Raw genomic sequence first — 12,433 nt, forward strand, 5'->3', positions numbered from 1 at the left:
ACGTGTATCCAAGTGCAAGAATGAATCATGAATGTTCGAAAAGCATTATAAGAAAACGAGAAGAGCACATTCAAGGGCTCCTATAGCTACTTGAAAAGAATTCAATTTACTTACTTGCCTTAGAGATTGAAATCTGAAAAGAGATAATTCACCAATAACATTTAGTAAAAACATCTCTTCCACAAGTACATTCCTATCTCTGAACTAACATACAGTCTCTCCAAGACAAATACACCACCCTCTTACTTGTAATGCACAATGGCTATTTCCATAGGCGTGACTGCCTTGGACTCACCTCTTGCTCTTTTTTTATTTTTTTACTTTAAAATTCAACTTCCGAAATCTTTTGAGCATTTATTTTGGTGCTTGTAATAAGATATTCTAAAATAGGAAGCCACACCCTCTAAATCAAAAATCTGTTCCTCATTGGTAAGTAGAGAAAATTTATCAAAAACATTTAATCAGAACTACTTTCCGGTTACATCCTTCCGATTAAATTTAACAAATGACTCTTAATCAGTTAATCATTAATATGCCTAATGGAAGTTTCTCCAATATGTCATCTTTCCAACCGATGCAAACGACTTTTGACCCGAGCTCCTTTACTCGTTGCAATATTGAAAATACCTCTGCATCAGATGACTCTATTTTACCTGAAATGACTTATCATGGCTAAACTATCTCCTCTCTCTTTTATTGTAGATTTATTCAATTGTTAAAAGGTATTTTCAACGTCCCTTTTAGTGTTTTCCAACCACTGTAGCAACAATACATTGAGTATTAAACTTATTCATAAGAAGCCCATACTATTCCTATTAGTATCTCAAAAAATAAAATAAAAAACTCTCAAAATTTTGAACATAAGAATTATGCACAGAACAAACAACCAAAAAATTCGGTGTAAACAAACAATTTCTTACCTGTGACTACATAATACTGTTGTAATAACAACAATAATTTGATGTAAAAGCAAACCATAATACTGGCTCCGTGAATAACCAAAAGTTAACAATAAATCAAACAGTAGGCAAACCTAAAAATATTGACACTAAAAAAACATGAACATAATAGACTATACGGCCAAAACATAATTCACCAATGACACAAAAGATATTTTGCAAGGAAAATTCCACCCAGAGTCTAAAAGCATCATCAGAGTGCTCATTTTGGGTCAATCCTGTATTATGCCAATTTATACTTTTGATTCACAAAGCCGGCTTACTAAAGTCACCAAAAAAACCTTAACAACTATTATCCTCTCAAAGGGGAGAAAAACAAGAAAGGAATCCTCTAAAGCATGAAAGTTTTCTATCCTGAATTTTCCCATCTAATAACTATACTTTGAGACAGACCTTAATACAATTGACAAGACCTCCATCTTCATCCCACACTGCAACACTGGGAATCTTACCACTGAGTTGAATATTATAGAGAAGATGGATCGCCCGCCAAAAAATGAAAAAAAAATTGAAAAAAAAAAATGATATGAAGAAATTGCTCTACAAGGAATCAGAATAGGCAAGATACATATTCCTTTAATTCCAACCATGCAGGTACCATTAACAAGCAAAAATTCACAGGATATAAAGCTTGTTGAGAAATAAAAATCATTCCTTTTTCTATAATTCACTCCCACATACATGTCAAACAACTATCTTCACAGAACCTTAGGAATTCGAACAAGCTACCAAATGCTGAATTCATAAATATCATTATTCAACAACTGTTAAGGTAAATAAACAAGAAAATGAAATCTAAACAGACTGCAACTACAACCTACAGTATTTAACCATTGATCAATGACCAACAAATTTATGAACCCAAGCAAAAAGAAAACTTTAAGTTACTTACTATTCAAATTCAAATCCAAATTGAAAGCTTTATCAACTACCTTTCGATCTCAGCTCCTCCAAAGACGACTTAATCTGATCCTGCACCAACTCTAATCGCTTCGAATAAACCTCCAACTCCAAAATCTGTTGCTTCCTCCACTTCTCATCCACCATTTCCCCACTGGTGAAATTCATCGGTCCACCGAAACCCAGAGGCATCGGATTCAATGTCAGCCCTCCGAAACCTCGCGAACCACACGGCCCATTCATCACATTGTGAAGCAATTCCTTGAACAAAGGCGAGAGACAACTCCTCACAGTGTCCTCGATCAAGTTCGGAATCGAAGCTGCGGTTGGAACTGCAGGTGGATGAGGTTGTTGATTGAACACTGGTTTTTCTTCAACTTTGACAGCTCGCGATCGTTTTCGCGACCTTGACCCCTTTTTCTCTGCACTATTCACATCAATACCGTTGTTGTTGTGATCATTTATGTTAGGGCTAGGGTTTGCTTCGTCATCTTCCAACCCACCTTCTTCTCCGACACCTACGGCGGCGGCGGCACCTCCGCCGCCACGCGCGGTGGCGCCACTCCAAATCTTGCGAGAGATCTCAAAAGTCGTCTGATCGTGCGGGCTCTTGAAGACGTACTCTTTACCCGAACCCATCTTGCTCATAACGTTCCGATATTTCTTCTTCAACCTCCTCAACTTCTCCACCAATTGATTCTTGTTGAAATCGAGCTGCAACTTGCTCTTGATCTGGTCATAGAACGCCGTCGTATCATGATGGTGCGACGAATTATTCGTCCCTCGCTGCGTATTATAATCGAGAAAACCCTGCAACAGCTCGATCTCGTCCTCGTCAGTCCACAGCCGTTGAAACAACCTCCGAGACTCATCCAAGGGCAACGGCTTCTTCTCTTCGACGACGGTCGCGATCGAGACGTTCTCGACGCGTTGACGCTTCGGATCGGGGAGCGAATCGGCGATTCCAAGAGACGGCTCGCCGTTGGGGACGCCGGCGACCGCTATGGTGACTTGGCCGGCGGTAGAAGGGGCGGCGAGATTGGAGGAAGAGGTGGAGTCCTCCTCCTCGTCGTCAACGTCGACGTCGTCTTCGAAGTCTTCTTGGGGTGGATTATTTAGGGTTAGGTCTTCTTCTTCGCTCTCTTCGTCGTCGTCTTCGTCGAGGTCTTCTTCGCCGTAGACGGTGGGATCTTCTTCGGAGGCCATGGGTTAGGAGAGAGAAAGTAGAGAGAGAAAGGGGGGGGGTTTGGGGTTGGGGCGGAGTGGGTGAGGGTCAATTGGGGTAATGGGTTATCTAGGGTTCGGACTAGGGGGTGCGTGGTGGTTGGGCCGAGAGTGAAGGGGTTCACGAGTTTCTTCCATATTTCGTGTATGACTGGGTTATTGGGGTTGCCTTGCCGCTTCAGCACACCGCACGTGACTGGCCCCGTGGGTCTTTCGTTGTCACGTGATGATGCACGTGACTTATTGTAAAGGTTATACCTGGTAAAGTAAGCCAAACTATCAAGGGGTCGTTTGGCAACCGTTGCTTGTTTTACCAAACGGACATCTCTATCTTCAAAGAAGGAGGAAGGGTTCGAGTCCGGCATGAGCAAAAAAATGGGTGAATATTTGCTTTGCCATCCCAATAAAATAAAAAAAAAACACTGTTGCTTGTTTTATTATTTCCTTTTTTATTCTAAACATGAGGAACGCATCCACATGACAGAAATACCAAAAAAAAAAAAAAAAAAAAAAAAAGAAAGTAGAAAAAGAAAAAGGAAAGAAAAATGAGAGAAATTTTTTTAAAAAAAAAAAAAAAAGAGAGAGAGAAATTGAGAAAGAAAATTTTGACTTTTCCCATTTGGTTAGAGTCAAGTAACCAGAAAGGAAACGAAAAAGATTTTAACTTTTAGTAAGTTTGGTGAGGGTGAGTGAAAGTTTTGAGGAAAATAGGATTCCCATTTTTTGTGCATAAAACACATGAAAATTAACTTTACCGCAAAAGTTGTGCATTTTATATATTATTTTCCTATTATACTTATGTCGATTATCTCTCTCCAATTTTCTTTATGAGTTGAAAGTAGTTTCATTCTTCTGTAAATTGATTGTTTATACAATCATGTATTAGTAATTTAATTATTTGTATTTTTATGTTTACATCCAAAAATTAATTTATTTTTTCCTTTCATTATTAAATTATTTTTTCACATTTTTTCGGAAGGATTGAAATTAGTAAAATATATATTTTTTCATAATTGATAATGATTAAGAGTGGTTATTATACATAACTATTTATTAATAGTAAGAGTGTTGAGTGAAAATTGGGTTAGTGTTGGGATTCTTGGTTGTCATAATAGGGATAGCAATTTGTGTTCGCGAGTCGTAATCGTGTCATATCAATTTAAGAATATTTTACTAAACAACTCAACCCGAACACGACATGCTTAATAATACGGGTTACACGTGTAATCTGTTTAATAAAATTAAATATTTTATTATTTAAATTATTAATAATACTCTATCAAACATTAAATACTAGAAAAATATAAGTTTCAATCTAATCAAATTACTAAATAATCTATACTCTACTAAAAAATAAATTATAAGATACAAGTTTAGATAGTTATTTTGGAACTTAAATAGAAATTTGCTTATGACACGTAAGTTAAACGGGTTACATGAGTTGAATCCCTCAACTCAAACATGACATGATTAACTAAACAGGTTAATCGTGTCGATCCGTTTACGACCCAAACCCGTTTAAGGTAAACCCAAATCTATTTAACTCGTATAGTATTGGCAGGTCGTGTCAAACTTTGCCAATCCTAGTTGTCAATCTCTCCTATCACATTATTTTTTTTTCTTCATAATATTATATTATATTTTCTTTCTGTTAACTAAATGTATGATAGAAATTTAATTTTTCTTTCTAACCAAACGGACCAGGAAAATTAATGAATTTGAAGAGTAAAAGAGAAAATAAAGAAAAAATAAAAATAAAAAAATTTAGGGGCAAGTGTATTAATTTTTTTCATATATATGAAAAAAAAAAATACCACATATACTATAGAGGGTAGGGCCGGATAGTGAGGCACGTGCCCCTAGGCCTTCATTGGCTCCGTCCTTGGCAATATATGATACACCCATTGTTTGTTCGAAACAAAGACAAAATTGATGATGTTTGGAAACATAAATAATGTTATTGGAATTATGTTTTGTAACTTAAATTTTGTTACAAAATTTTTGGAAACAAAACAAAAACTTGCTTAGGAACACCATTGAGTAAAAATGACTAGGGATGGCAATTTCTTCCAACCCGCTGGGTTTCCGTTCCGCTCCGCTCCTAATGAGGCGGATTTGGTAGCTCCATAAATGGGTTTGGGACGGATATGGTAAAAGAATTGAAAACCCGAAGCGGGTTTGGGGCGGGGGCGGATTTAGTGATACTCCCACCCCACCCCCGCCCCGACCCCGATTATATATATATATATATATATATATATATATATATATATATATATAATTTAAGTGTTTATTAATATATTTTGACTATATATTCGCTGGAATCACTACTTACTAAAATTTTACAATTGTGCACGTGATTCAATCTTCAAAAATTCAAGATCTTAGTATTCTATCCCAAGTTCAAGAATTAATTCAACAGTTTCAACTTTACCGTAATTAAACGGAGTCTGCGAGGTGGAGTTGGTATTTTGTCAACCGAAGTAGGGGCAGGGATGGTATACCAATTATAAACTCGTCTCGGAGTTGGAGCGGAGTTGGTATAACGAATTTTTTAATGGGGCGGAGTAGGGTTTAGCCAACTCCATCCCAACTCCGCCCCGTTGCCATCCCTAAAAATGGCTGGTTGTAGGGTATCTTACGGTGTTTAGTAGCTGTTCACAACTATGGTGTTTGTGCTACAATAGGAAAATAATATAAAATACAAAATTTGGTATTTTCTAATTATTTTTTTTTTTGGTACTATTCAAATTACAACAACTAAATCAAAGTATTTTATTTTACACCACACCTAACATGAAACAGGCAACAAAAAATTATTAGGACCCCAAATGTTTAAACTAAACTAAATTAAAAACTAAAAAGGGGTGTCCATATTTGCACTTTCCTTTAGAATAAAATGACATAAATGTCTTAAAATAATTAGGAAAACTAAGTATTAGTATATTTGTTATTAAAAAAAGAAAAAAAAGAAAAAAGAAAAAGAAAAGAATTGCATGTACTATCTCTCTAAAAGATGGTTCATGTTTAAAGGAATGTCAAGAGTCTGATAAATTTTCAAATTTTTGTAACTTCGAAAGGTATTTTCTACTTTCTCCTCCGACAGAATTTGAAGTTTTTTAAAAAAAAGCTAAAAAGTGATATTATAGTACTATAACATGTCAATGAGATTAGAATGACATCAATCAATAAAATAGAAGCAAAAACAATTTTTGAATTGGTTCAGTTTGTGAGCTGAGGTATAGGGCGGGGAACTTTAGCTTGTCCTTTTTATGACTTGTTCAATACCTTCACACTTAGGCAAAGGTTTTAGATTCACATTTATTACTAGACATTGAAATTTAAATGATTATTAATTAAAAATTAAATTTATAATTAATACTTAAAATATTGAGTTAATTTAATAAAAAACACTTTAAGAAATCATAATTACTAGAATGTAATCACTTAAAAATAAACCAATTAAAAATCACTTTAGGCAAAAGTTATTACAAGCATGTCAATATTTGAATGCATGAGACAAAATTGCCCTCGAGTACTTTTTCGACTTTACTAAACTATCCTTACTCCTTTTATTTATTCCCTTACGAGCTATAGCTGGGTTACTCAAATTCAAGAACACATTTTGCAGACATAGGACAGAGTTAAAGAAGGGGGTGAAGATAGAGTGTTTTGTTCGAGACTTTAGAGAGGGAAATAAGAGAGAGGAAGGGGTAGGATCAAAGGAAGAAAGAAGGAACAAGGTTGGACTGTAGGCATTCCATTTTCTCAATCATCTTCGTAATCATCACATCTTATCACCATGTTCATTATCTTCATATGACAGTTCCGACGACCCAACCAACGATCGTTCCGGCGACTCAAATTGCCATGAGCCTATAGTTTATTGTGTTTCTTTTGCTACACCAAGTGTCAAATGCATCGGAGCAATAAGTGTAAATTTTTTTTTTTTTTTTGAATAATGTAATACATTTACTGAATGGTCATTAAACTCGTGTAAAACATTCACTGCACCAATTTAAAATATTTTTTAAATAATATAAACTTGTACTTAAGCAAAATAAAGCAGGGTAAGAAAGTGAATGCAACGCAAATCTGTCAAGTGGGTGCTAAAATGCCCATTTTGAATACTTCTATCTTACATTTGGTATTCAGTTTATTTGGATGTATTGTAATGATTAACTTTGCACTATAACTTCCAATTCATAGCAATAAAAAAAAAATATTATAACTTAAATAACTGATCATGCACATTTGGAATTGAGAACCAAACACATATACCAAGCAAGGAACACATATTACATTCACTAAATTTATGTAAAACGTTCACTGCACTAATGTAAAGCCTTAATTGAATAATATAAAACTTTTACTTAAATAAAGTAAAATGATAATTACATTAATGTAAAATATTTACTGAAAAATGTAAAACTTTCACTTAAGAATATAAAACTATTACTTAAATAAAGTAAAACGTTTAATGCACTTGAGTATTGCATGAACGTGCTTCTAGAATTGAGTTTCATTATGTGGGATCTGCCAAAAAATACATTTGTACAGGGTTTGGATTACTAGAACGGTAATTGTTTGAGTTGCCAGAACGGTCATACGAAGATGATGAAAATGGTGCTAGGATGTGATAATGGTAAAGATGAAAATGATTAAGAAAATGGAATGCCTACAGTCCAGTCTTGTTCCTTCTTTCCCCCTTTGATCCGGCCCCTTCCTCTCTCTTCTTTCTCACTCTAAAGTCTCAGACACAACAATCCTTGTCATCATCTTTTTGAACTATGCCCTAGGTCTACAAAATGTGTTCTTGAATTTGAGTAATCCAACTATAGCTCGTAAGGGAAGAAATAAAAGTAGTAAGGACAGTTTAGTAAATTTCAAAAAATATTTAAGGGTAATTTTGTCTCCATGTATTCATGAACAGTAAAAATTGGTAGACTTGAAATAACTTTTGCCTAAAGTGTTTCTTGAAGGGTTTATTTTTAACTGTTTACATTCTAAGTAAATATGGCTTCCTAAAGTGCTTTTTATTAAATTAACCCTAAAATATTGATCTTTAATTTTGGATAAATTACACTTTGGATAAACATGCTTAAACCTTCAATGAGATTTAACAAGATGTTCAATGACATTTCTAATTTTTTCTTTTCTACACTTATTGACCATATTTTATAAAAATGATAAGTTTTACTTTCTCTTATATAAGAGGAGATCAAAATAATAATTGATCCAAACCTCAAGTAAAGCAAGTGTAATTTACATTTTAATTTTTGGACATTAAAAATTTAAGCATAACACATGAATCATGACTCCATGAGATTGTTATTGAGAAATACGTAGTCATAATGTGTTATTTTACTCCTTTAAAAAACAAGAAATGCTCCCAATGATATACAGAGTAGTTGTGGCGTCATCATGTCTTTGCATAAACGGTTATAATGCAGCTCCCAATGAAATACAGAGTTGTTGAGCAACACAGGATCAGTGGATCATATCCAATTCCCACCTTATCCAATTCGCTCTCCTGAAAGCATATGCTCTCTCATGGATCCCTTCGATTTCTCCTCCACCCAGACCCATAGCTGCAAGAAGACAACCTAAAACAAACTCAGATTCTGCACAAAAATCTCTGTTTCTCTCTCTCTCACACACACACAGAGACCAGTGAGAGTGTGTGTAATACACAACCCAACCGAACCCATTAATGGCTTTAGCAAGACCCTCCTTCACATTCAACCTCTCGATCTCTCCAACTCAATCATCCCCTCTAAAACCCAAAACCCACCTCAAATTCCCAATTTCACCTCCCCACAAACACCCAAAACTCAAATTCACTTCAAACTCCATTGATGTCTCGAAAGAAGACACCCCCATTTCGGAAAAACCCATTTTGGAACAACCCAATTCAGCTCCACTTTCTTCTGAGACTCCATCATCGGAGCCCGAAAATATCGATAAACGCAGACTGGAAGAGAAATTTGTGGTCTTGAATACCGGAATTTACGAGTGCCGGTCATGTGGGTACCTCTACAACGAGGCCGCCGGCGACCCGGCTTATCCGGTCCCGCCGGGGCTGCAATTCGACAAGCTGCCGGAGGACTGGCGGTGCCCGACTTGCGGGGCGGCGAAGAGCTTCTTTGAGAGCAAGAGTGTGGAGATTGCAGGGTTTGCTCAGAACCAGCAGTTTGGACTTGGTGGTAACACACTCACCTCTGGCCAAAAGGCTGTGCTCATATATGGTAGCTTGCTCTTCTTTTTTGTGTTGTTCTTGTCTGGTTACTTTCTTCAATAATGGAGGATTACATGAAATTGGTATAGTTTATAATTTTGTAGCTTTATGTGTTGTGACATTCTGTTTTTGTATTGAAAATGTTGTATTGAATATATGAGATAGAAGAGTTCAATGTTAATTGAATGGTTTTTAATACCATATTTTGTTTGCATAGATATTGTGTTGTTCTTAGCTGGTTACTTTCTTCAATAATGGAGGATTATATGAAATTGGTATAGATTATAATTTTGTAGCTTTATGTGTTCAGACATTTTGTTTTTGTGTTGAAAATGTTTGATTGAATGCTTGAGATAGAAGAGTTCTATGTTAATTTTATGTTTTCTATGTTAATTGTTGGCACCTTATATGTGTGGATACCTCCCAAAATATGAATATTCAGTTTTAAGAAAAATACAGTGAGCACCGGGAGAAAGGAGTGCAAAACGATTAATATTTACAAAAATCTCTGTTTCTCTCTCACACACAGACAGACAGTTAGTGTGTGTGTAATACACAACCCAACCCAACCCATTAATGGCTTTAGCAAGACCCTCCTTCACATTCAACCTCTCAATCTCTCCAACTCAATCATCCCCTCCAAAACCCAAAACACACCTCAAATTCCCAATTTCACCTCCCCACAAACACTCAAAACTCAAATTCAACTCCATTAATGTCTCGAAAGAAGACACCCCCATTTCGGAAAAACCCATTTTGGAACAACCCAATTCAGCTCTACTTTCCTCTGAGACTCCTCCACCATCTGAGCCTGAGAATATTGATAAACGTAGACTGGAAGAGAAATTTGTGGTCTTGAACACCGGAATTTACGAGTGCCGGTCATGTGGGTACCTCTACAATGAGGCCGCGACCCGCCTTATCCGGTCCCGCCGTGGCTGCAATTCGACAAGCTGCCGGAGGACTGGCGGTGCCCGACTTCTTTGAGAGCAAGAGTGTGGAGATTGCAGGGTTTGCTCAGAACCAGCAGTTTGGACTTGGTGGTAACACACTCACCACTGGCCAAAAGGCTGTGCTCATATGTGGTAGCTTGCTCTTCTTTTTTGTGTTGTTATTGTCTGGTTACTTTCTTCAATAATGGAGGATTGCATGAAATTGGTATAGTTTATAATTTTGTAGCTTTATGTGTTGTGACATTCTGTTTTTGTATTGAATATATGAGATAGAAGAGTTCAATGTTAATTGAATGGTTTTTAATAGGGTCAAGTGCAAAAAACACCCCTATAGCATGCATATAGTGCATATTGCACCCCTTTCATGCAAAAAATACCCTTAAACTATAACATTTGTGCAAATAGGTCCTATTTATAAAAATTGAACTAAAATGCCCTTAGCAACACATTTTATAATATATATATATATATATATATATATATATAAAATAATAATTTGTGAAATGAATAAAAAGGGTTTAACTAAAAATATTTTTTTTGCTTAACTGGACATGTATATATATATACATACACCCACATACATATATATTATACACACCACCACCAACACCAGGAGTCGATGGCAGCGGGGCAAACGTGGCAGGCAACCCATCATGGTGACCAGATCCCGGGCGGCGACAACTAGGATGATTGAGTGGCACGCGGAGGAGCGCCGCTGCTGGGAGTTGGAATTCGGCCAATGCTGCCTTTAAATCAAAAGACGATGATGGAAGAGAAGACGTCGAAAGTGATGCCAAGGACTCCGACGGCGTCGACAATGGCGGTCCAGCGTTAGGTCTTGCATTTTTGTCTGTCTCTCTCTAAAATTTTCTCGTCTGCAAATTTTGGCTGTGGTGATGGCTGATTCGTTCTTAGATTTGGGGATTTCTGGCTGAATCGTTCTTAGTTTTGTCTACAAATTTCGATTTGGTAATGATTCATTCTTGGATTTGGGGATTTCAGCCTTCTTCGCATTTTCATGTATTGTTTGACTTCTTGTACATCACTTGTCACCACACAAACAGGCTGCAGTATGGAAATATCAGTGTGGCTGATGCTACGAGTATAGTCATGAACAACAGAGCACAATCTCTATTATCATTGTTCATCCTAGCGAGAGATAGAAAGTTATGAGGATGATGATACAGGGGATATTGTTTTTAACTATTTTGGAATGGAATATAAAATTAATGAGGAAAGATATGCTAATTAAGTACATCAATTAATTTAAATCTATAACAGGATTACAGGAATAAAAGCTCATCTTCTGCAATTACAGGAATAAAAGCTCATCTTCTGTAACCCCCCTCCCTGTTATCTCTGTCTTCTGCCACGACTCAAGCGCGTATGGATTCCCTTCTTCGATCCCTTTCCCAAAGGTAAGTTCAAGCCTTAACATAGGACTCTCCATCTATAGAGTTGCACTTTACCTCTGTACCATGTGTTTGGCAGAAAATTATGTCTATACATACCGGTATTTATGTCCTTTTTGCAATTTATGGATACTGAAAACAGAAAAGGCTTTTGCCTCTTACGATTTTGGGATTTTGTGGTTGTGGTACTGATGTTGACGATTTAGGGTTCCGGTGATTATGAGAGGTGAGTTGTTACGGTAAAGGGGTGGAGATGGTTGCTTTGTATGGTGTCGATTGTGGGTGGTAGTGGTGGAGAGGCCGATTGTGAGTGGTGGCAAAAGGTTAGAGAGAGATGAGAGGACTAGTGGCGGCGGCCATGGTGGTAACGGTGCCGGATAAGGGCTACACACAAAGAAGAAGAAGAAGAATAGGTAGTAAGGTTTGGTAGGGGTATTTTTGGAAGAGTAAAATGATAGAATGGGTATTATATTAATTGAGGGGTGTTTTTGCACAAATTGAAAAGAATAGGGGTGTTGTTTGCACACCTTTTTAAATAGGGGGTAAAAGTGTTTTGAAAAGTATGTTTTTTGCACTTCCCCCTTTTTAATACCATATTTTGTTTGGATAGATATTGTGTTGTTCTTAGCTGGTTACGTTCTTCAAAAATGGAGGATTATATGAAATTGGTATAGATTATAATTTTGTAGCTTTATGTGTTTTGACATTTTGTTTTTTTGTTGAAAATGTTTGATTGAATGCTTGAGA

The 12,433-nt window shown here is 36.4% G+C and overlaps 2 protein-coding genes and 1 pseudogene across 2 annotated transcripts; 2 read left to right on the forward strand and 1 right to left on the reverse strand.

Annotated features, from left to right (window-relative positions):
* Nucleotides 1-1,674: 1,674 nt before the first annotated feature.
* Nucleotides 1,675-3,209, reverse strand: LOC132299843 (probable transcription factor At3g04930). The gene has a single exon (XM_059796703.1). The coding sequence runs from the start codon at nt 3,063-3,065 to the stop codon at nt 1,884-1,886; it is 1,182 nt and encodes a 393-aa protein (XP_059652686.1). The 5' UTR covers nt 3,066-3,209; the 3' UTR covers nt 1,675-1,883.
* A 5,343-nt stretch (nt 3,210-8,552) lies between these two features.
* LOC132299844 (uncharacterized) lies at nt 8,553-9,539 on the forward strand. The gene has a single exon (XM_059796704.1). It carries the CDS (start codon nt 8,797-8,799, stop codon nt 9,382-9,384), a length of 588 nt encoding a protein of 195 aa, XP_059652687.1. The 5' UTR covers nt 8,553-8,796; the 3' UTR covers nt 9,385-9,539.
* Nucleotides 9,540-9,665: 126 nt separating this feature from the next.
* On the forward strand, nt 9,666-10,708 carry LOC132299845 (uncharacterized; annotated as a pseudogene).
* Nucleotides 10,709-12,433: the final 1,725 nt, after the last annotated feature.

The sequence above is a fragment of the Cornus florida genome, unplaced genomic scaffold (assembly GCF_030987335.1).
Source record: "Cornus florida cultivar Cherokee Brave unplaced genomic scaffold, ASM3098733v1 CherokeeBrave_3.0.0_Hap2_Chr03, whole genome shotgun sequence".
NCBI classification, from domain to species: Eukaryota; Viridiplantae; Streptophyta; class Magnoliopsida; order Cornales; family Cornaceae; genus Cornus; species Cornus florida.

What these genes read in the sequence shown, in the direction of transcription:
- LOC132299843 (XM_059796703.1), bottom strand. Translation starts at nt 3,065, where the DNA reads ATGGCCTCCGAAGAAGATCCCACCGTCTACGGCGAAGAAGACCTCGAC.
- LOC132299844 (XM_059796704.1), top strand. Translation starts at nt 8,797, where the DNA reads ATGGCTTTAGCAAGACCCTCCTTCACATTCAACCTCTCGATCTCTCCA.